We start from the raw sequence: 24,378 nt of genomic DNA on the forward strand, positions 1-24,378 counted from the left end.
ACACACAGAGACAGACACACACGCACCACACTACACACTTATACACACACATACACACGCGCAATCACACATGAATGCATACGCAGACACACATGGCCACCGGTAGTGTTTTACATACTTTCATAGACTTCCCGCAGAATTGTTCTGCTCTGTAATAGCTGTTATATTTATTCCACCAGTCTGTTGGTACCAGACATGTAAGAACCATGACACAAAGCATGCCTTCTGCAAAAGTTATGACACAAACAATTGCAAGTACATATGAGTACATAATAAATCAGGAATTAAGCATACAACGCTCAGAAGAGATTTAGCTAAGTCCCACTCACAATGTTTCACTTTCTTTAGGAAAACAAGGGTAGCTTTCTGCTTAAAGTCTGTTTTAATCCTGTGACTGTGTAGTCTCATCTTCAAAGAAAGCAGCAGTTTAAGATTCATAAAAGAGGTTGGATCGCCACCTAGTGTCTGCTCATGCAAAGACCTGCCTTTGTATTACTACTGAAGTATATTCCAGTCTGGAATGTACTGATATTTAATCTTGGTCATTAAATATCCTTAACAAAAGTGTAGATTTAAAAAGCTACCGTACATCAAGGCCAGTCACCTGGAGGACCGGTAAAAATATGTGAAAATCCATAAACATACTACTGGCCGTTTGATCATTGAAGAATAGAAAGTATTAATCAAGTACATAAAAAGTGTTCCTGTGTTCAGGCCTGCATCTACACCGATTCAGCATACATCCGATAGGTGACTGAATAATAAGTCATAGCTATATTTAAGACACCTGCTTTGTTTACATGACATGCACAGGACAATGTTTTTTTTTTTGGATGAGTAACAAACTCTTTTCCCTGTCTCCAATGTTCATAATAGCTCTGAATGTGCACTTCACATGAAATCATTGTAACTGTTTATAAGATAAAAAGAAAATCTTGGAAATCTTCGTCATTATCAGAATTCAAGTTCAAAGTTTCTTTGTTGTAAATGTTTAAGCTGACGTGCACAAATTTAGACATACTTCAGAAAGGACTCGGCTGCTGTTGGGGTTGGGTAATCTTTGCCAAGACCTGGTAAACCAGTTATTCAGGAGAAACAGGACGATGCTCATTATCCGCTTACAGGTAAAATCCCAGTTTTTCTGCTTTCTTTTTGACCCACCTCCAACCTTCAGAGTCTGTTATACAACAAAACAAAATGATTTAAAAATGAAAAATGTCAAATTTGGTTGACTGTCTGGCAAGTAATTTAGACCGTGTTAACAACTGGCATACTGGTTAGCCACAGATTCCTATCCTATGCACATGAGTGCATATCCTATCTCTATGAGTGAGAGGACCACCGAGCAACAGATCATTTTTCTTTTCTTTTAAAGGAATAGAGTATTCAGGAACTGTACAGGAATTAAAGAGGAGTAGATGGGTGAAATAAAAAGATTAGAAAGAAATAACAGTGTAGGTTGATAAAGGGTGAGACGGACGCCATGAACATCAGTTATAGTGTTTGCCAAAAACATCATGCGCAATATTAGCTTGAGCTTTCAAGACATATTTCTGTTTCTGACTATATATAATATAAATAATATCTCACCACAGACCGAAGGCTTACCTTTTCAAATGATCCTATATTATGTTTCTTGCCTTGTCAGTAGATGGCGCCAGAGGCATTTTTATAGAATTAATCTAGCCGGGTGTGTGTACAGCCATTAATCCATCCATCCATTATTTAACCTGCTTATTCCTGGTCAGGGTTGTGGGGGTTGCTTGAACGTATCCTAGCATACACTGGGCAAGAGGCAGGAATACACCCTGGACAGATCGCCAACTCATCGCAGGGCACACAGACCATTTGCTCACAAACTCATACTTATGGGCAAATTAGACTGTCCACTTAACCTAACCTGCATGTCTTTGGTCTGTTGGAGGAACCTGGAGTACCCGGAGGGATCCTATGCAGACATGGGGAGAACGTGCATACTCCACGCAGAAAGGACCAGGCTGGGATCCAGGACTGTCTTGCTGTGAGGCAACATCGTTACCCACTGCACCACCCTGCAGCCCACAGCCATCAATCTCTGTCCTTAAGCTTAAACCAACTAATTTAAGGCAGTATGTGTATTTATGATAATACAATCCATTCATTTTAATGGCTTGAAAGATAAAAAGGTTAAAAACGGAATTACAAGATGGAATGTCAAAATAAAACATGATGTACCATAGCCATTAGATTTGTAATGCTTCCACATACAGAATTAACTCTGCCATTTCCCCCATTTTAACTGTCTGTCAGGACATGCCTGTGCCAATGGTCTAACAGCCTGAATCATTTTCAAGATTTCATTTGAAACGTCACTGGTGTTGAGGTTAGATTGCAGAACAGTTGTTGGACAGTTGTTGCTGCAGAATCTGCATAAATTGAATACATACTCAACACAGATCAAACACAAGTTCTGCAAAATCAAATCAGGTTCAGAAGGAAGGGTCTTTGGTGCAGACTCTCTAAAGTATGAGAAAATGTCATGATTTGAAAACTGCATGGAGCATATTGTCTCAAAACAATGGGCAGCGTGACAGACTTCAAACATACAGTGCAGAAAACACTCACAATTAATAAACCTTTTTGAACTAAATTAGTGTAACACTTTTATACATTAAACAAATATTGAATTGCATTTTCCTTGAGCTGTGGTCCCATTGTGACAGTTTCATGTTTAGGTATAAACAGAAGTAAAGAGACCATGTTAGCATAGAAGGTGGACAATAAATTATAATTTCACTGTATATAGTGGGGTGTTTCAATATCCATTTTCACACACATCTTGCAACATTACAATGTAATGTTTTCTCTCAAATAAGCATTCTCATGCGATGCAAGTACCAGTTGCCTCCAGAGAAGCATTAATGCAGATTGTCCGTCATTAAAGCACCTCCATTTTTATTTCCCAGTCTCTAACATGCTGAATGGTGTGGGTAAAACGAACACCGTGGGCTGGTTATGAATGGGGCTCGACTGCATATCTCCGCTCTTGTCCCTTTCATTTAACTTCCCGACCAACTGCGCGAGCAACATGTCAATGTAGAGGGCGTCCTGCGCGAGGGGAAAACGGCTCGCGTTCCATTCGCTGAAATCATAGGTGTGTCAGTAGGTGTGTGCGTTCATCCCTCAAGCTGTCAATCATGTCGTCACTTCCGACGGACAGGGAGCGCTTGCAGTGCAGGATTTTGACAGCGGCACTGCTGTTCAGACAAACAAGGCCGTCTGTGAGGAACTGGCTTTTCCCTCCCCTTCTTCTCGGTCCTGCCGATGTAGGCATTGACAGCGCTGCAGTCCACCGCGATTCCGGACGATATGGCGGCTTCGAATCGGCCAGCCCTCTTTAAGGTAGTGACTCATATTTTAAATTAAGATTATTGCGGTGATTGATTTCAGTTTTAGTTTCAGATGTTGACGTATTCAGCAATGTCATAGCAATGTCTGAACATTTTATTTAGAAATTATTTAGAAATTTTGTTACGTTTCATGGCCAGCGTGCTCTTGAATCAATGAGCCACAATTGCAACTGGCTTGCTTGGCGGTTTTAGCGTGTTATCTTAATTGTTATGTAAGTAATTACAGACTTGTCGTGGCCACGCTCGGAGTATCAGTCAGATCCACCCGTTGCCGTAACCTTAGCTGGCTACATCTGTTAAATCTATTCTCAGTCCCAGTATTGTCACAGAGAACGTGTGAACAGTGCGTCTGCTTACCCGCTTAGCTATTCATAGCGTTTCTTATCGATCCTACTGAATTCAGTGGTTGTCGGCAGCACACTTGCTAGTTGCACACATGCCACAGCAACGTCAACATTTTGAGACTATTTTGTTCTCCCATTCAATGTGTAAAGATATCAGTGTCTTCGGTTTGTCCAAGTGTTGTTTTTTACGCATGTTTGTTGGAGACATACACAGATTGCGGCGTAATTCATGTATTTGCAGATGTTTAGAACCACGCATTCATGTTAATATGTATAACGCTGAATTAGCTCCTTTTTGTACGCGTATCTGTGTGTCGTTATTTTTATGTAGAAATTTTTAACACAGAGAATGCATGTGTATGGTTGCAGTAGGCTAATACAATATTTCACATTGGAGGGTCTCAGATACATCGTCCACAGAAGTGTTTCAGGTCTAATGCACAGGCGTTGCCCGTCGGTAATGTTGTATCCGAAAATGGGGTGAATTTAGGTCATCGCCACGCCAGATTTTTTTTGGGGGAAAGGCGCCGTTTTCTCCGCGAGCGCCCGCGGGATTCCCCTTCTCTACCCGCGTGGTGTTCGGTTACGTTCTGGTTATGACCCTTCTTAAAAGACTTCAAATGAATCGTCATCAGTGAGGGGGGCAACGTCATCATCACTGGTGTTCAGTCCTCCTGAGATACCAATGGGGTGTTTCACGAAGCAGGTTTACTGATTTAGCTGGATAACTGCATAACTGAGTAAAACCCAGAACAGCTCTTTTTACTTCAGTCCGTGTTCCAGATTTGGTACGGTTCCGGGTTTTACTCCGTGCAGTTAGCCAGCTAACTGAGTAATCCTGCTTTGTAGTAATACAGGCAACTGGACAGCGGTTAGTTGCGCTATGGGAGTGCAGTAGCTTCATAGCCATTGGTGAATGTATTTTAGACTGTCCGGACTGGAGGACATTTGAGATTAATTTACTTTCCCCCTTTTCTTTAATTTTGGAGAGGACTAATGATTTTGATCGTTTTATCGGGCTTTGTGTCGGGTGTGTAGGAGACTCTGCAGATGCATGGTCAGGAACTCAAGATTAGGGCCGCAAACCAACCGTCTCCTGCAGACCGGTTTTAGATTCACACTGTCCTCTCAGCACTTCGACCACAGAAACAAGGTCACGTGAATCATGATTCGTGCAGTTTCAGGGTGAGCTCATGTCAATGGTATTTCTGTGACACTTCAGTTTTCTGGGCCTGTTGCACGTAAAGTTATGCTAATCCAAATGGATTGGTGGTTTGTGCAGAGTTCGGTACAGTGTGGTCCTTAAGTATTTGGACTATGACACAATTCTTGTTGTTTTGGCTCTGTATTTAAAAAAAGAAAAACAATGGATACAAGGTTAAAGTGCGGATGGTAAGCTTTAATTGCACAATTGTCTGCTCAGCTGTTTTTTGGTCTGCTGTGTGTCTTTGCATCATTAGTTTGTGCACAAAGAAGCAAATAAAAGGTCTGGAGTTGATTCTAGGTGTGGAATTTGCATTTGGAGTCTGTTTCTATTGTTTCTCAGCATGGGGACCAGAAAAGTGTCAATGACAGTAAAACAGACCACAAGAGGTTGAAAAATCAGAAAAAAAATTGATCAGAGACATAGCCAAAGCATTGGGTGTGTCAAAATCAATGGATACATTAAGAGCAAGAACGCACTGGGGAACTCAGAAATAGCAAGCAACCTGGTAGACCACGGAAAACCACTGTAGTGAATGACAGGAGAATACTTTCAATGCAGGATGTAGGTGCAGAGGTGTCAAAAACTAAAATAAAGAAAAGACTACACCAATACCATCTCAAAGGTTTCACTGCAGGATGCAAACGACTGGTAAGCCTCAGGAACAGAATGGCCATGTTAGAGTTAACTAAAAAGTACATAAAAAACTGTAGAGTTCAGGAACAGTGTCTTATGGACAGATGGGATGAGTATTAACCTCTACCAAAGTGAGGAAAAGAGGAAAGTGTAGAGAAAGAAAGGAACTGCTCGTGATCCAAAGCACACCCCAAAATCTGTGAAACGTGGTGGAGGTAGTGTTATGTTTTGGGCAGGTCTGGCTGCCACTGGAACTGAGTCAGTTCAATTTATTGATGATGTGACTGCTGAGTGCTGACAGCAGCAGGATGAATGCTGAAGTGAAGATAAACAGCTTATCTGCTCAGATCCAACCGAAATCTTCAAAACTCATTGGATGGTGCTTCACCTTACAGCAGGACAATGACCCTAAACATTCTGCTGAAGCAACAAAGGAGTTTTTCAGGGGCAAGATGTGGAGCATCTGTCACCATGTTAATCGACTGTTCTGAATCCGACTGGACATGTGATTCACTTGCTGAAGATGAGACTGAAAGCAAAAAGCCCCCGAAACAAACAGGAACTGAAGATGTCTGCAGTCCAGACCTGGCAGAGCATCATCCGGGAAGATACCCAGCATCTGGTGATGTCTATGAGTCACAGACGTCGGGCAGTCGTCGTTTGCAAAGGCTTTACATTCAAGTACTAAATACGACAACTTTATTTAAGATTGTTTATTTGTCCAATCGCTTTTGATCCCCTACAATGGGCAAACTAGGCTATATATGAAAAGGGCTCTAATTCCTGCACGGATCACCCAATATGGATGTCAATACACTTCAATAAAATAATTAATTCAATTTAATTAATTAAAAAAAATTGAATAAAGATGACGCTTTGCACTTCAACCTCATATTCATTGTTTAATTTCACATCCAATGTGCTGGAGTACAGGGCCAAAACATCAAAAATTGTGTCACTGTTCAAATACCTACGCGCTGCACTGTAAGCTCATATCACGTTAGCTTGGGTTTAGCTTGAGTAAGGTTGTGGTGAATGTACTTGTATTGGGGTTAAGCTTAAAATGGACTGGATGTATCTATTTATGAAATGATGGCTTATATATACAGTGTCCACATATTTGTCAACACTTGTGTAAACAGCTGGGGAAATTGTAGAAATATGGAGGTGACTCCGTATTTGTTCCTGTGGATGCAATTGGCAGTTGGTGGGGTTGGGGGTGGGGCAGAGACATTATCATGGATGGAGAGGAGACCGTTTCCTTATCAGTCTGTTTTCTTTATTTCAACACACAGATCTGGAGTTCAGGAATCGGCTGGTTCTGACTTCAAGTAATGAGGTTATTTTGGCCATATATCCAAATGTTGGATTCTATATGCATTTGACCCTTTTATAGGGTTTTAACTGTCTTTTTACTCGCTCTGCTGCTTGGTTCTTTGTTTAAATATACACTCGATTATTATTATAAACTTTACTATTACATAGCTGCTACTAAAACAGCCCTTGGTTTTTAGGTTCATTTACTGTGTCACTGAACCCATCCTGAGCAGTTACTTTGCGGTTCATTACGGTCGTGCCATTTCGACCGTCTTTACAGATGGGCCTGCCTGTTTTTGCACTCTCCCGGTGCTGAATAGCGCAATTAGAGCAGCTGATCACACAGCTACATGGCCTCACCTCGCCTCATGAGCGTGACTGATGCGGCTTAATACTTACAGTTGGGTTTACTGCGATTGGCTGGGAAGCCTGAGCTACAAAATCCTGCTGTGTGCAAAGTCCACCCATTTCATTTGTACTGATTGCTGACTCTCAAGGTGTATTGCTGACTTTTAAGGTGGGGTGAGGTGGCTCTCTCCAGAAAACAGGGTTGGGTACCCCAGCAGAGCCTGTGGTTCTCCAGGACCAGGGCAGGGGATCCCTGGAACACTACCCGCGAATTTTGGCATCGCTGTTATCGTGTTTTTCAACTGGCTGGGGGGTGTTATCGGGGATGTTGTTGATGGGTCTGTAGTCCAGGCGTTGGCCTTCCGTAGGACACTAACATAGTTTATGTAACACACAAGTGGCATCTGAACTTAAGTTTGGTCGGGGGAAGGGGGGTCCGGATTTTCTCACATGGGTTTGTACTGAATAGCCAGGTCTTAGCCCTTCTCCTCTTACATTTATTGTACTAAATGGGTTATGTAACTAACTTTCAGCTTTCCCGTGTTAACTGACTCACCGTATTTTTCCCCGACAAAGCCACGTGAAGCTGTCTTTGTGTTCAAGGTTGGTGCGCTGGTTGAGTCACATATATGATGACATAAGCCTAATATTTGCCTTGTTGTTCCAGTGACCAATTGTAAGTCCTGGGAATGGGCTCTTGTGCTCTCCTGGTGCTTTTTGCTTTCTAGTGCATTCTAAAGGGTGAGTCGCGCAGGTTAAACACAGACACATTCTTTTAGTAACGGAGCATTCATTTTGACCATTAAGTTCCTGTGAATCATAATCCACTTCCTGTCCATGTCTCTTTATGTGGACCCACAACAATGTTTGTGAGCATATTTGCGTGCATGCATGTGTGTGTGTGTGTGTGCGCGTGTGAGTGTGTGTGTGTGTGTGTGTGTGTGTGTATATGTGTGTATATGTTTGCGCGCGTGTGTTAAACACTGTGACAGGGTCTCCCCCTCTCTGTCTCAGCTGTTCAGTGCTGGATAATAATAAATTATTCCACCTTGCTTAAGAGTCCCCGTGAGGAACCAGAGGAAGTAGACAGAAGCGAGCCACGTTTTCGGCACTTTAAACACCTGTTGGTCCGGAACCCGAAGGGCTACAGGGGTCAGGCAGATCACAGGATTGGGGTGGTATGTGTGCGGGGGTGTGGGGGGTATGTGTGCGGGGGTGTGGGGGGGTATGGTGCGGTCGTACATTTTCTGACTCTTTCATGGGACTCAGAGAATTCCAGCAGGCCTATATTATCCCAGAACCACCAGTATTTCAGCTTATATGGCTGAAATGTTTATAGATAAATAATATATAGTTCAATAATTTATCGCCCCCCCCCCCCCCATTTGGGACAGTCTTTGTCCCCTGCTTTCCTGTGTCCAGCGGATTTTATTGCTTTATTGTCACCCCAGTTTCCTCTGGAACATGTGATGTCAGCTACTGCTTTCTTAGCACACTGCAATGACCGAGTCAACTAGAGGGTTGGGGGGGGGGAAACAAAACGTGACTGAAAAAACCAAACGGCTGGATAAGACTCCTGTGAATAACCTGCGAAAGTCAAGCTGCTATATGGGAACCTTGCACCACAAATATCATTGGTTTTTATATGCAGTATAGATAAAGTGCTTGTTATTATTGTAAAGAAGTTTTGATAAAGAACCGGCCCCCATAGGTTGCAAATGTGGTGGGTTTCTGCTGGAGGACGCGGTCGGTGTCGAGTTCACTCTCCTGCAGTCTGACTGCAACGGCTGCGCACGTGCAGCAGTCTTCCGGTGCAGCAACCGCGCAGCTGGGCCAGCGGGGCCGCAGACTGTGAAAGAGAGCGCGTACGTCCTGCGCAGCTGCTTTTGTGGGGAGGGCTGATCTGCGGCTTCGAACAGAGCTTCGCTCAGACCGCTCTGTGATTGACACGGTGAACGAGAGTCGCTGCCTGTTCCCCCGGCTGTTTGTTTTTTTAGCACCGTGTCTGGCGAGAAGCCTCGCTGTGCAGCGCGAGGTGTGCAGACGCCTGGCGGCGGCTTCCCTCTCTGAGCAGAGCGCACACGCGGGGACGTGTTTCTCGCACGCCGACCAGACAATCCGTCCCTTTTCTCGGGAGGGTGCGAGTTTCGAATTTCACTGCCGGCGATGTGATTGAAACCCGGAATTTGAAACCTCCAATGAGCCCCGTTGTTAATTTCAGTTGAAAAGACAGAGGTGAGAGAGGAGGGGGGGGGGGGGGCGGGGAGAGAAAGAGGGAGAGAGAACAGAGAGAGAGGCACGTAGGCAGGTAGGCAGTTTTTTTTCTTGGTGAAACAGGATTAGCAGGTTTCGCTACCCGTTTCCAGCGGAGGGTATGACCTGCCGCAGCGAGGGTAAAAGCATGTGCCGTGCTTCTGCAGCTGGCTTGGACATGAAGTCACAAGTCCTACGGTGATTCAGGGCCTCCCCAATTTTCCCGAAATGTTTCCCTTGGCCTTACTACACGGCCCTCTGACAGGTGACAGATGGCTCCATCCTGCTACCCTTTAAGGAGCCTTCATGTGTCACAGAAACGCTTAGCTGCTCACATGCAGTTTTTAGGGTTTTTCAGGAAACAAAGACACTTCCCAGAACCTTCCATGTAATGACGGCTGACCACAGAACCCATAAATATCCAGTTTTGAATCAATTCTGACCAACCTTTCCTGTCTACTTTGCCTCTAAGTAAATATAACATTCTTTCACTGGGCGTAGTTGGCAGGAATCGATGAAAAACCTGAGAAACTGAACGCTTCTCGCAAAATGGCAGAGTGTTTGTGTAACATAAGAAGGTGTGAAACCGCGTTGGGAACTTCGTGCCTCTCCTGAAGCCGACCGGTCGGACGTGAGCCGTAGCTACATCGCTGTCGTACGCAGTTTCCCAACGACCGAGAGAGGTGGGGAGATGTTCCTCCATTCCTGGCTGTTATACTGAGGGTCTGTCTCTGTAGGTGCGAATGAGCGTTTTGTCCGCTAGCCCCCAGGCTGTGAGTAATGGGACAGGGTTATAGCCCCGTCGCTCCTGGCCTGTGGAATTCCTGTGTAACATAACCTGTAGTATCGTTTTTCACAGTCCTGAATCCTGTTGCTCGCCAAACCAAACAATGCATGTGCACACAAAACAATGTGCGTGCGCACATTGTTTAGTGTTTGCGCACGATTACTTTTGTAGAAATTTTGATGTCATCGTTTTCTCCCAGCTTAGAATTGTATGGACGCAGTCACTGTGTTCGAGCGCAGACGCGCATGCGCAGTCGATGCGTTCGAGCGCAGACGCGCGTGCGCAGTCGCTGTGTTCGAGCGCAGACGCGCGTGCGCAGTCGCTGTGTTCGAGCGCAGACGCGCGTGCGCAGTCACTGTGTTCGAGCGCAGACGCGCATGCGCAGTCACTGTGTTCGAGCGCAGACGCGCATGCGCAGTCGCTGTGTTCGAGCGCAGACGCGCATGCGCAGTCGCTGTGTTCGAGCGCAGACGCGCGTGCGCAGTCGCTGTGTTCGAGCACAGACGCGCATGCGCAGTCGCTGCGTTCGAGCGCAGACGCGCATGCGCAGTCGCTGCGTTCGAGCGCAGACGCGCATGCGCAGTCGCTTCGTCCGAGGAGTCTGCTGCACGGGCCACTGGAGCGGTCTGACTGCAGGCGGCCGTTTGATCCCTGGCCTTGGTCAGTTGGCCCCTCTGGTGCTGAATTTACATTATGCCCATACAGCAAGATACTGAAACAATGTAGGTTAAGCACCTTGCTCAAGGGTACAACAGCGTCCTTCCTGGGGCTCGAACCGAGCGCTTTAGTGGGACGAGCCACTTCGCTGCCCCCAGTGAAGGACTTTAACCCCTAATGGCCTGTGTGAGCTCCAGATATCGCCCCCAGGCTTAGCGTAAGCTGTGGCTCGGGAGATTGTCTGAGCTAATGGTAATGCGCACACATCCCACCTGAGCGCCATTGGCCGAGCGTTAGCATTAGTGCCCTTTGACCTCTGTAACTGGCGGGGGCGTGGCCTGGGGCAGTGTGACAGACACAGATCCGACAGCCCCTTGTTTGTGCAAACATGCCTGCGTCTGTCTGTCTCCCTTGCTTTCTCTCTCTCCTTCTCTCTCTCTCTCTCTGTTTCTTCCTTTGTCTTTCTCTGCCTCTCTCTCTCTCTCTCCGTGATGGCAGCAGGCTCTGCTGCGGGTTCGAGTGGACGGAGGAGTGAGACGAGACGCACCGTGCCGCCAGGAACGCGTTCTGTTCCGGATAAGAATGCCTCGCGAAGTCAATGTGATGTAATCTCCGTGTCACTTGACCTGCTTCCTCAGGCCACCTCATCTGCGGAGATAACAGTGAAAGAAGAGAACATGTCCCATAAACCCCCACTCACTAAGGAGACCAGTAAGAGAACGAGACAGGCCTCAACTTCCCCCTTCTTTAAAGAGCCAAATTCCTTTTCTGGCCAAATTATATATGTGTGTGTGTATGTGTGTGTGTATGTGTGTGTATGTGTGTGTGTGTGTGTGCTTGTGTGTGTGGAAGAGGAAGGGAAAACCATCGTAGCAGGAGATGTAGAAGGGAAAATGATGGTTTGTGGAGCACATGACAGCACTAAGTTGTTTTTCAGTCTCTCCGGTCTCACCTCCCACAATTCCATCCAACCACAAGGGGAGGGGGGTGACTGTAATCCAGCCTGTCTGTTTTTTGGGGTGGGGTGGGGGGTATAGAGAAAGCGTAGCAGAACCCCCACAGCTGTTTCACAGTAGGAACCATGCAGTGTGTTCTCCTAGCTTAGCTCCAGATAACTTGGCACAGACTTTATGCTCCCCCACACACACACACACACACATGCACATATGCACACATGCGCACTTACACAAATGCATGCACACACATGCACACAAACACGCACGCACACACACACATACACGTGTGCACACACACACACACACAAGAACACACACACTCATACATGCACGCACACACACACACAGGCACAACAAAACACACAGACACACATGCAGGCACGCACACACACACACACACATGCACACGCACAGGCTGTTTATGCTGTAATTGTCTCCAAAGGGAGAGGAGCTCTTTTGTTATTGAATTTGAATTTAGCATATTTTCCGACTCCCATGGCTGCGATCGCAGGCAGGGGAAATGGTGGCAGGAAAGAGCCACTCATGACCTGAACAGCAAGGACATCGCTGCACAGAATCCCCCCACCCCCCAGCTCCCCCCCTTTCCCCCCATTCCCCCCCACAGCCCCCCCCCCCTTACCCAGGCTCCTGGAGTGCAGCCAGTTAGTCCCCCCACTCCCCCCCCCCCCCCACCGCTGCCTGTTGGGCCCTGTAGTTTACTCCCCTCAGCTCACGGAGCTGCCAGATATAGCGTAGGCCCCGTGCCTATCCTAAAATGACCCCTGGCTTGCGGCTGCGTTCCCGGTGCTTACGGAGTGTCTGCTGTCTTAAGAGCGCCCTGCTAGCGGAGCACATGACTAGAGCCTCTGCAGCTGCCTGCGTAGGGGAAGGGGGACGGGGGGGGAGGCCTGGAGCTCAGCGGATTTGGGAATGTTATACTGAAAGGGAGAGCCCAGGAGCTGTGTGGATTTGGGAATATTATACTGAAAGAGAGATCTCAGAAGCAAAGTGGATTTGGGAGTGTTATACTGAAAGAGAGCCTTGCAGCTTGGGTGGATTTGGGAATGTTATACTGAAAGACAGAGCCTAGAAGCTTGGGTGGATTTGGGAATGTTATACTGGAAGACAGAGCCTAGAATCTTGGGTGGGTTTGGGAATGTTATACTGAAAGACAGAGCCAGAAGCTGTGCGGATTTGGGAATTGTATGGGTAAGGTCTGGGAATTTTCAGCACCAGTAGCCGCTGAGTGACCGCGGTTGGCCTCTTGGTTGGGCTCCACCGCGCAGAACTCTAACTGCAGCTTCACCGCTAAAGCCTACGCCGAATCCCGGCGTCGGCAGCGCGGTCTGGGCGCGCAAACCGGACGTTTCTCCGGGCGGACCGCATCGTTACGCTGCCCTGCTGAAACCCTGAGCGGCCATCGCCGCTTCGCTCCGGCCGGGACCGCAGCATTTCAAATACATGTGTACAAATAGCAAAATCATATGTGCATACTAATGCTCAAATACATTTAAAATGTGTGTCCTTGTATGTAGTCGTGGCCCTTGTTCTTTGCATGGTGTACAGTATACCCCTGTGCCACCTGCAGAGCAGCCTTCGACCCCCCTATCCCCCCCCCCCCCCCCCCTCATTTTTATTGTGGTTTATAGATGCGTTTTGGGGGGTATTTTGTCACAAAGCGCGGTTGAGTGCATTATAGCGTTCCTGGTGGATAACCCGAAAATGGATGCCTGTACTGAGCGTAATTGTGGGCCGTGAGTCTGAGGGTTTGAGCGCTTCTGACCGATTTGGAAATGTGCTGGACATCTGAGCCAAGTGCGAGCAAGAGATCACAGAGAGGGAGAGGAAGAGGGAAGAAAAAACATCTTGCCGTACAGAAAGTGAGCCTGGGCCCCGCGGTACGCGTGCGCTGGCAGTCCTGTGCCGTCATGTGACCTCCTCAGCCCAGATCTCGTTTTTTTTTTTTGTGGAGGATGGTGAACTGGTTTCAACCGGCGTTTGTCCTTATAAGTCCAATATGATTAAATGAACTGTGACCCAGGTCCTGAGGGCGCCAGAGTTGTGTCCAAACAAATATTTAACCAATGGATTCTGCTTATCTTTTGACCGGAGTCGATCATCATTCGTCGTTAACTTTGATTTTGCAAGTGAACGCGTGCGATTGTTCCTTGCATTGAGCTCACCAAGCAGTGTTTTCAAAGAAATGGCAGCTGCTTTTACAGTACGTTGCTTGTCAAACAGGAAAAATGTTGGTAGAATAGAATAGAATAGAATAGAATAGAATAGAATAGAATAGAATCGAAAATGGAAATGGAGTAGCTTAATTTTTCCCAGAGGGAACTTCTGGATCTAGTCCAACATTTCTCAGGTGAACTGTTGTCTTATTTGTCTTTATTACCAGACAGTGTGTGTGGACATTTTACATCAGATGAGTGTCATGACAAAATAAAGTGACGGGTCTTCAGACCTGATGCAGTTTCCCCCTGAAAGAGTAGATTGGCAAAGGTGTCTGACTTTAAGGTGAAAGAGCACAAATGTGTGATTTCAATGTTCTTATTTCTTAATTGAACATTCTAATGCTGATGTAACAACGTCCACCTGAAAGCAATGAGTTCCAGAACACTGGATTAGGATTTTGGAAAAACATTCCAAAGAACCTACTCTTTAAAGGGTTAAAGCGTAAGATCACGAATATGTGATTAGAAAATTCTTAACTGAACATTCTGAAACCCTCCTTCTACCCTACCCTCCGTAGCAACTGCATTGTGATGTCACAGCAGACCTGCAGAGCCAGGAAGACCCTGTGACACGCTATTAGTCACAATTTTAATTTTGTTTCCTCCTTCTCCCTCTCCCCTCCAGGCTTGTAACCGTGGTTCTCTATGATTCCCATTTCCTGCCTCTGATGTAATCACAGTGCTGGAGCCAGGTGTGGGGGCAAAGGTGGAGATGAGAGAGAGGCATATATATTCTCATGAAAGCTGACAATCGGCTTGTTTGTCAGAGCTATAAACATCTGTGTTGCTACCCTGGAATGCATTCCTTTTGTTTATTGGTCGTCGTGTTCCGGGGTTACATCGCACGGGCGGATGTTCGCGGTGGTGCGTCAGACCACTTCCCTGTCCATTCCGGCATCTCCAGCGTCATTGTGACTCCTTCTGCGTCAGTGGCGGGTAAGCAAGAAGCGGCTTGCCGCTCCCGCTCTGGGGTCTCGGAGGTCCCCTAGCGGGAGTGCGCGTTCGGTAGGGGTGACACAAGTGGTGGTGAGAACTTATAGCAGTGTCGGAAGAGGGGGGGCGTCACTGCCGTGTTCTTGTGCTTGTAAATCGGTCTTATGTTATGTCAGTCAGTCTCAGCCTTATGTGGTTTGTCACCCCTGACTGAACTTCCTCTGCTGTCGCCTAGTCACACGCCTCACCCCAGCTCGGCTCGAAACCCGCTGCGGCCAGTTTCTAAAGGCTGCGTCGTGTTTACCGAGCCCAGCTCAAGGCAGAGGGGTGAGGCGCGCGTATCTGCTATCCAGCGCTGACGTGCACAGCTGTTCAGAAAACGAAACCAGAATACTAGGCCGGACCAAAGGGCAGCTCCCTCTCCGGCCCGCCAGGAACGGAGCTGTACCCCTCTGCCCTGAGCTGGCTGTGGAGGTTTTCGGACGGCGCGCCGGGGGCGGACGGGGTAGGGTTAACCCCCTGAGCGAGCGCTTTTCCCGTGGGAGCGCTCCGGAGCCTCGGCGCGGCTGAATCACGGCCTAGCGCCCTGCGCGGCGCGGCCCCCGTCGTGTACTTTGATCCGGAACCGCGGCGGCTGAAGCACTCTGGCGGCCGCGGCGTGCGTGTGTGTGTGTGCGCTCGCTGATAAGTGCGGCGCGGTGTTTGCGCAGCGGTCACGGTAAACACGGGGCCAGGGAGAGAGGGGCCCCTTGAGAGCAAACAGGCCGGGCCAGGGCAGGGCAGGGCAGGGCAGGGCGGGCGGGCGGGGCGGGGGCCGGGGCCGATCCGCCCGGCCGCGCGGGATGGTCTGATCGCCCGGGCCCGCCTTGGCCGGGCCGAGGCCACCCGTGGGAATGGGCGTGCCGGCGGTTCGGACCACGGCGCGACGCGGTTAAACTTTAACCGGGGTCCGGTTAAAAGACCTCTCGTTTGCTCTGCTGGTCTAGTGGAGGACACTAGGAAACTGAATGTGTGTACCTGGTATTTTAATGCACCTTTCTCACTATGCCTGTACCTAGTATTTACATGCACATTTTACACTCTGTGTGTACCTGGTATTAGGGCGGCAGTGCAGTATAGTGGGCAAGGAGTTGGTCTCGTAACCTGAAGGTCGCAGGTTTGATTCCCCGCTAGGGCAGCATCTGCTAAATGCCTGTAATGTAATGGTATTTATATGCACATTTTACTGTGTGTACCTGGCATCAACATGCAGATGCCCAGGGAGATACGTAGGCTAATTTCATTTACATTTCATGTGTACATGCAGCTGGACATGTCAGTGAAGCGCTTCAAGTTCAAAACCAGGCTCACGGATACTAAGTCAGTGCCCCACCTGGGAATCTGTTCCTGGAAAATGGTTTTGTTATTTAGTGTAAGAAAAACACTCAGTGTGGGTGTAAAGTTAGATTAATTCAGCTTGCCACTCAACCTTGTGGTTACAGATTCAAATCCCGTACTCTTAAGCAAAGCTTACCTGAATGGAATCTTCTGAAGCCTCAGTAAATATCCAGCTGTGTGAAAACAATGAGCGTATCATTTTACCAGTAACATTGAATTATCAGGCCTTAACCTAGACTTGCTGAATTGGCTGAAATTTTCCGACCGAAGACAGGTGAGTGGGAGTGAGCGCTCCGTCCTGAGAGGCTCACGGGCGGAATTCTTGGCTGCTGTGTGTTTTCCAGCTGTTTTCCTGCTGACACACTGCATTTATCCCTGTTTCTCCAGCCAGGCTCCTGGCTCCTGAGTGAGACAGGTCCAAGCACATGCCGTCCTGTCCTTGGTATACTGCCAGAAAGTCTCACTGTACACACACAAACACGCACGCACACACGCGCACACACATACACACACACATACACGTGCACGCATGCACGCACGCATGCACATATGCACAGACGCACAAACATGCATATGCACGCATGCACTTGCACATGTGCACGGACTCACACACTCATGTACAGATGCACAGACACACACGCATGCACATACACACACACACACACATGCACAGATGCACAACCATGCACATTTACGCACTGACACACAGACACTCAAACGCAGACACACACACACACGTGTGCACACACCGATGCACAGGCACATACACACAAATGACCCCCCAACACACACTTGTGTACGTACATACACACACACACACCTTTCCCATCCTAGGCAGTGTCGTTGGTCTCCTTTCCCCTAAGCAGCTCAGAGCACTTAACCTAATTTTGCTCTGGATATGATGACAGGGTATTTGCACGTTTGCCTGGGGTCGACATCTCTGCTAACAAGTGCGGAACGTTCTGGTGCCTCTCCTTCGCGAATGCCTCTGTGGTGTCTGGGCTTCTCTTGTAAACCGTCTCTGCGCACGCCTGTGTTTGGCTTTGTAAGTAGCCCTGGGTGAGTGTCTGCTGCATGGACGTGTGCTGTAACATATGGAAATGAGTGTTGTGAGCTGGGAACCGTGAGGTAACGAGCTTCGTAATGTGAGCTAATGACTGTACTGCAATGCGCCCGGTGATCTTAATCTAATGAAGCACAATGCAATTTAATGTAATGGATGTAATTTAGTTTGCTGGGTGATGTATAGAAGTGTAATGTGATGGCTATAATGTAATGTGCCAAGTAATATAACATAAAAATGTGATCGTATGGGTTTTCTGGCTACATTCTATTTTAAAAATGAAATTGTTTTAAAACTAGCTAGGTAGCTTTGATTCAGATCTCATTGTTTTTGTTTGTTGTAACATCCGGTCTTCATATTCTTGCATCACTGAGTTAGTTAAAAAATATTTTTCTTGATTTAATTTTTTGTAATTTTTTTTTATTAAAATTTTTGGTGTTTTTTTAATGCAAGCTCAGCGGCACACATGCTCCACGTACCACAAACAGCTGGGGTTTTTTATGAATGAAGAACTTTTAACTGTGTTTTGATTGGTGCTATATAACTAAAGTTATTAATAATAATAATAATAATAATAATAATAATAATAATAATAATATTGTTATTATTGGGTAGTTAAAATGTGATCATACGGGGCAGTAAAAACATCCTACGGGGAAGTTCAAATGTGTTCGTACAGGGCAGTTAAAATATGATCCTGTGGGGCAATTAAAATATTGTACAGGGCAGATAAAATGTGATCTTATGGGCCAGTTAAAATATGATAGGATGAGGCAGCTAAAATGTGATTGTTTGGCATAGTTAAAATGTGATCATATGGGGCATTTAAAATATGATCATATGGGGCATCATATGGGGCAAATTTGATCTGATAAATACTGAGCAGTTATTTATGAGCCAACACTGAGCTCCATGGAGGTGGCTGTATCCTGAGCTTCGTGGATTAACCCTTTGCAGTACCACCTATAAGATCACCTTCACACCTCCACTGTGCTGTATTGGAGGTAATAGATATTATGCCATAGATATGTCTTCATTTTTACAAATAATTAATAAGACACTGGTCAGCTGGTGAATAATTTGTACTGCTGTAACTCGGTCAGGCCAAGTCGTGCTTTTAAACATGGCCGTGAGTGATGTTCCCTGCAAACAGGCGCTCTGGAAATAAATGGGTTCCCTCCCCCGTATCGAATTTCCTGTCATCGTCATGGTGATCCCGGCGGGGCTAATCTAGGAGAGTCTTTGTTGGTCCCTGGGGACGGGGGCCACCCCCCCCCCCCCCCACCGCGGTGGAGGACGCGGCGTTCGCGGTGACCTTGCGGTTCCTCGCTCCTCCCGTTTAATTGCGCTCAAGAACGCGCTGACCCCGGCGGGGGGGGGGGGGGGGTGACCCTGGCCCCGGGTTTGAATGAACCGGCTTGCCCTCTCCTAAGGCTGGGATTCCCTAAGTCCCGCTTTTGTCTGACCTTCCCGCCTGTGTGTTTGAGCTGTCCGACAGCAGCGGGAAGTCTCAGAGATGGATGAGTGTGTGTATGGATGGATGAGCGTGTGTTTGGAAGAGCGTGGGAGAGAGAACAATAGAAATGCGCTTTCTTCTGAGTCTTATCCATCCTTCTGTAACCAGAGATACGTTCAGTGATGTTTTAACTGCATTCTCCAAAAGGATGATATTGTTTTATTTTTGATCTTACAGTTAAAATGTCTTTCTTTTTCTCTACTCAATATGTAATTTGGACCAGGAATGTGGCACCGTAATAATAATAATAATAATAATAATAATATAAAAAATGTTTGACTTGAAGTCTGGTTAAATTCTATTTCAGTTTTGTCAATTAATGAAATGTACTTGAATTCAGTTGTAAAATGCCCACGGAACATAATGGCCATTTTTTCCATTCACAGATTGAATTTCAGTTGGTTTACTGAATTGACTGAATGGAAATGGAATCCGCTCCCACCCTCATAGCAGTAGCATTGCAGACGCATGCATGCTTTAACACTGGAGCAGGGGAAGGGTTAAGAGCTTTAGCCTCTGATAGCAGCGGCAGGCTGCACATGCTTTTTCCCCTCTTCTCATTTCATCACGAGCACACGGGCGACAGTCCAGGATTATGTTCCCACTCCCATTTGTAATCTTAAAATAATGTAATTACTGTCAGGGGGCACTGTCAGCATGAAGGAGTGCGGGGCTGCTCCTGTGTGTGTGTGCACGTGTGACTGAAAGTGTGTTTATGTGTGTGTGTGACTAGGTATGTATGTGTGTGTGTGTGTGTGTGTGTGCATATGCATACGTGTAACTGAGAGAGAGCATGTGTACGTGTGTATGTATATGTGTGTGTGTGACTGAGTATGTGTGTGTGTGTGTGTGTGCACCTGTGACTGAGAGTGTGTGTGTGTGTATGTAAATGAAGGTGTGTGTGTGAGAGAGAGAGAGAGAGAGAGACAGAGACAGAGTGCTTGTGTGTTGGGGGGATCTGAGAATACACTGTGATGAGATTGTCCTCATTATGATTGGCTGACCCACCCCAAGGTCACCTCACAGGCTCTGTGTTGATTGGCTGCTCCAGGCTCACTCTGCTCCTCTCCTTGCAGTTCTACTGGTCCCAGTAGCCCCATTAGATATATTAGGTAATGAGTGACTAATATGCCCCATTCCCCAGTTAATGACAAAATATATTCAGAAAAAATACACTAGACGACAAAAAAGTATCTGGACACCCCTTGGTCTGGGGCTGTTTTTCATGGTTTGGGCTAGGCTCCTTAGTTCCAGTGCAGACTGGATGCTACAGCATAAGATCACATTCTAGACGATTCTGTGCCTTTGGGGAAGGCCCTTTCCTGTTTCAACATGACAATGCCCCTGGGGACACAGCGAGGTCCATATAAAAATGGTTTCATTGAGAACGTTGTGAAGAACATGACTGACCTGCACAGAGCCCTGACCTCAACCACATCCAGCACCTTTGGGATCAGTTGGGAAGCCAACAGCGAACCAGGCCTAATCGTCCAATCAGTGCTCGACCTCACTAATGCTCGTCTGGCTGAGTGGAAGCAAATCCTTGCAGCAATGCTCCAATGTCTAGTATAAAGCCTTCCCAGAAGACTAGAGGTTGTTATAGCAGCAAAGAGTGGACCAATTCCATATTAATGCCCATAATTTTGGATGAGATGTTGGATGTCAGGTGTCCACATACATTTAGTTATATAGTGTACATTTTGTTTTTATTTTTCATTTGCGGTGAAGTTTTATTTTAATTAAAAATTGTTGCAGAGAGTAAAACGTCTGAGGCGAAATTAAATAACGAAATATGGGTCAATGTACATTAACTAGGGCAGGGATCTGTGTCAATACCACCCTATAATCCCTTCGCAAGTTTAATTCTGGGTGGATTTGAATGGATTTAGCCTATAGTGGGGAATGCTGAATTGTAAAATGGCAATATAACGTCTGGCAAAGATTCTGGAATCACTGGTCAATGATCATCTTAAGACATTTTTGTCTAGATTTTCCATGCTGAGCTCTTTTCGATCTGGCTTTAGGGTCGCAAATAGCATTATTACTGCTACTTCTCTTTTTAAAGTGATCTTGTGTCTGCATTGGATAACCAAAGCATTGCACTGCACTTTTTGTTGGTCTTTCCAAAGCCTTTGATACAGTGGATCATTCTTTACTGATGTTGAGGCTTGATTATGGTTCCAAAACTACCTGTCTGGCAGATTTCAGTGTGCAAAAATTAGCAATATCGATATTCAGTCATAATTTTTACATGTTACTGAAGGTGTACCCCAAGGATCAGTCTTGGGGCCTGTCTTGTTTACTGTTTATATCAAAGATATTGTGTTGGTGTGTGTGTGTGTGTGTGTGTGTGTGTGTGCATGCACGCACATGTGTGTGTGACTGAGCTGAAGCAGGATCCAGTAATAGCGTGTTCTGAGGAGCACAATATCTCCTCTGAATGTGCACGCTGCTGAATCAGCAAAATTACTGATATAAATTCATTTGAACAGGTGGCCGGGGGGAGGGGGGGAGATGGGGTGTATGGGAGGATAGGGTGAGGAGAGGATGTTCTTAGTGAAAAACATGCTCTTAAACTTCAACATCAGCTGATTGAGCTCACCCACTGGCTGATTAATTGATTAATGGAAAATGATAAATAGCAAACCTAAGATAGGCTATATGATATCATTTTTTTGCAATGTGCCATGTTGTATTTTATGCTGTAACGTCTTCCCCAGGGGTCCATTGAAAAAGTGATTTTTTTATCTCAATGGGACTCACCTGGATGAATGAACTATATACCCCGCACAAAGGTGCATCTTCCATGATTGACAGCTTGATGTGTTTTCACTATCCATCAATGGTTATTGGAGCGATTCTCTGTATTCATTTGCATGATATTAATAAGCCCGTAGCATGGTAGCAGTTTCGAAGCTTGGAAATCCCAGTGCCTTAGTTAGTACGATATTCAGTTTGGGATCCTGAAGTGCGAAGATGTTCACACAAAATGCCTTTCCGTGCTTCCAGAAGAACAGCTCACAGCGTTATCCAACGAAGGAGTTAAAGTTTACGCCAGGCCACTATAACCGCCTGTCACCAGTGACTATGTTGCTCTGAGTATGTTTATGAGTACAATCTTTGGCACTAACGTTTATTCTATTGTTGAGACGAGAGGAAGCGGCTGAGCTTTCACTGAGTAATACTTACACAGGGTGTGCCGCTCCTGGGGTGGATGTAACACAGAAAGCGCGCGTGTCCTGGCTGGAGGCTCGCTCTTTCCCAAGCAGAACGGGTTGATTTTGGATTTTTTCCTCGTGTAAACCGCCGGTAACACGAGGCGTTTTCTGCTCGGGGATATTCACCTGCTCTTAAACGCGTTGGCCAACGGGTGTGTGGGCTGAAGAGGAGTCAAGCTGCCGCAAAAAGCGAGCGGTTTGCTGCGCTGTCATCATCTGCTTCACCTGAATGCGCCTGTTATTTCACAACGTTTAATCATTTATGCTAACCCCCGAACCGCCGCCTGAACTGATTAACTGAGGCCGAGCGTATGGCCGTATACCAGAAAGGTTTTCCATTCGACAGGTTCTGTTACAACAGTGATTAACTGAACTGAGAGGTTGATTCAGAATGGAAAGCCCCAACTGTCTGTGCCTCTACTCACTCTGAATCTCAAATTCTGACTCATCTACAGGGAGGCTATTCTGAGTGTGTTTATTTAGGGATTTAGTTTATTTAGGAATTCTGTTTTTGTTCTCTTTCTCTTTCTTTCTTTCTTTCTTTCTTTCTTTCTTTCCCTCTCTCTGTCTATCTGTCAATCTGACTGTCTCTCTCCATTTTTTTTCATGGTGCCACTCTGTCCCCTTCCTTCTCTCTGTCCCTTTCAATTTATTTAACTTTCATCATGCATCATAAATCGCAAAAATGTTTGTAAAAATAAATGTTTTAATTGCATTTCTCTCTCTTCTCTGCAGTCTAATGAGTGAGACGGCCCTGGGCCCAGCCCATCATGGTGGACATGCAGAGGCAGTACAGCGCCCCCTCTCCTCTGGAGGACTCAGTGCTGGGCAGCCCGCTTTGTGGGGACCTTATCAAGGGGATGGAGGACCTGCAGGACCTCTCCCAGTCCATGGAGGAGGACGCACTCAGCTCCTTCGACGTGCCCGAGTACCCCTCCTCCGGCACCGGCTCGGGGTCCGAGGGCTCCGCTGGGCTCGGTACGGTATCTGTTCACACGCACGCACACATATACACACACGCACACACGCACACATGCACACATATACACACACATACACATGCACACATATACACACGCACACACGCACACACGCACACATGCACACATGCACACATATACACACACATACACATGCACACATATACATGCACGCACTCACACATGCACACATATACACACACATACACACATGCACACATACACACACATACACACGCACACACGCACACATATACACACACATACACACATGCACACATACACGCACGCACGCACACACGCACACATATACACACACATACACGCACGCATGCACACATATACACACACATACACACACGCAGACATGCACACATATACACACACATACACGCACGCACACATGCACACATATACACACACATACACACATGCACACATATACACACACATACACGCACATGCACACACATACACACACATACACACACACACGCACGCACACATATACACACACATACACACACGCACACACGCACACATGCACACATATACACACACATACACACACACACATGCATGCACATGCACCCACAGATGCATACTGTATATACACAAACATGCATGCACACACATACACACGCATAGGTACACAGATATATAATGTACACACACACACACCCACATATGCGCACAGACACTTACTGGGCATACACAAACATGCATGCACACACATGCATACGCACCCACACACACACACACACACACCGATACACTGAAATACATGAACATATAGGCTACTGTTCACACTGATACAGTCACACACACTCATATACACATTCATATATTGTTATACATTCCAACGCGTACACACATTGCTCAGTACGGCACCATCCACAGTCTGTTGGGATTAGGGTTACCCAAGTCTCGCACATGCACCTTTTCTGTTTTCTGTGGGGGTTTTTTGAGGGGAGGGCCAGGTGTGTTGCTGAGATCGTGTGCAGGGGCTGAAAGTTACCCCCTGGCGCTCCCCTCGCCTTGGTTCACCTGCATGAAAGTCGGGCAGAACAACCTATACACCTGTATTTTAAGCGTCTGGTTTTTTTGTTCTCATACGCAGTGGATTTCCTGCAGTCGCTGCCAAAGCCAAAAAACGTTTGCAG

The 24,378-nt window shown here is 46.6% G+C and overlaps 1 protein-coding gene across 1 annotated transcript in view; it reads left to right on the forward strand.

The window, feature by feature from the left end:
* The first annotated feature begins 3,176 nt into the window (after positions 1-3,176).
* pparab (peroxisome proliferator-activated receptor alpha b) overlaps positions 3,177-24,378 on the forward strand; it is a 35,319-nt gene continuing 14,117 nt past the window's right edge. Inside the window, exons 1-2 of the mRNA XM_035427651.1 lie at positions 3,177-3,381; positions 22,971-23,213. Coding sequence (XP_035283542.1) covers positions 23,006-23,213 — 208 coding nt within the window. The 5' untranslated portion in view covers positions 3,177-3,381; positions 22,971-23,005. The remainder of the gene's footprint in view (positions 3,382-22,970; positions 23,214-24,378) is intronic.

This window comes from Anguilla anguilla, chromosome 7 (assembly GCF_013347855.1).
Source record: "Anguilla anguilla isolate fAngAng1 chromosome 7, fAngAng1.pri, whole genome shotgun sequence".
NCBI classification, from domain to species: Eukaryota; Metazoa; Chordata; class Actinopteri; order Anguilliformes; family Anguillidae; genus Anguilla; species Anguilla anguilla.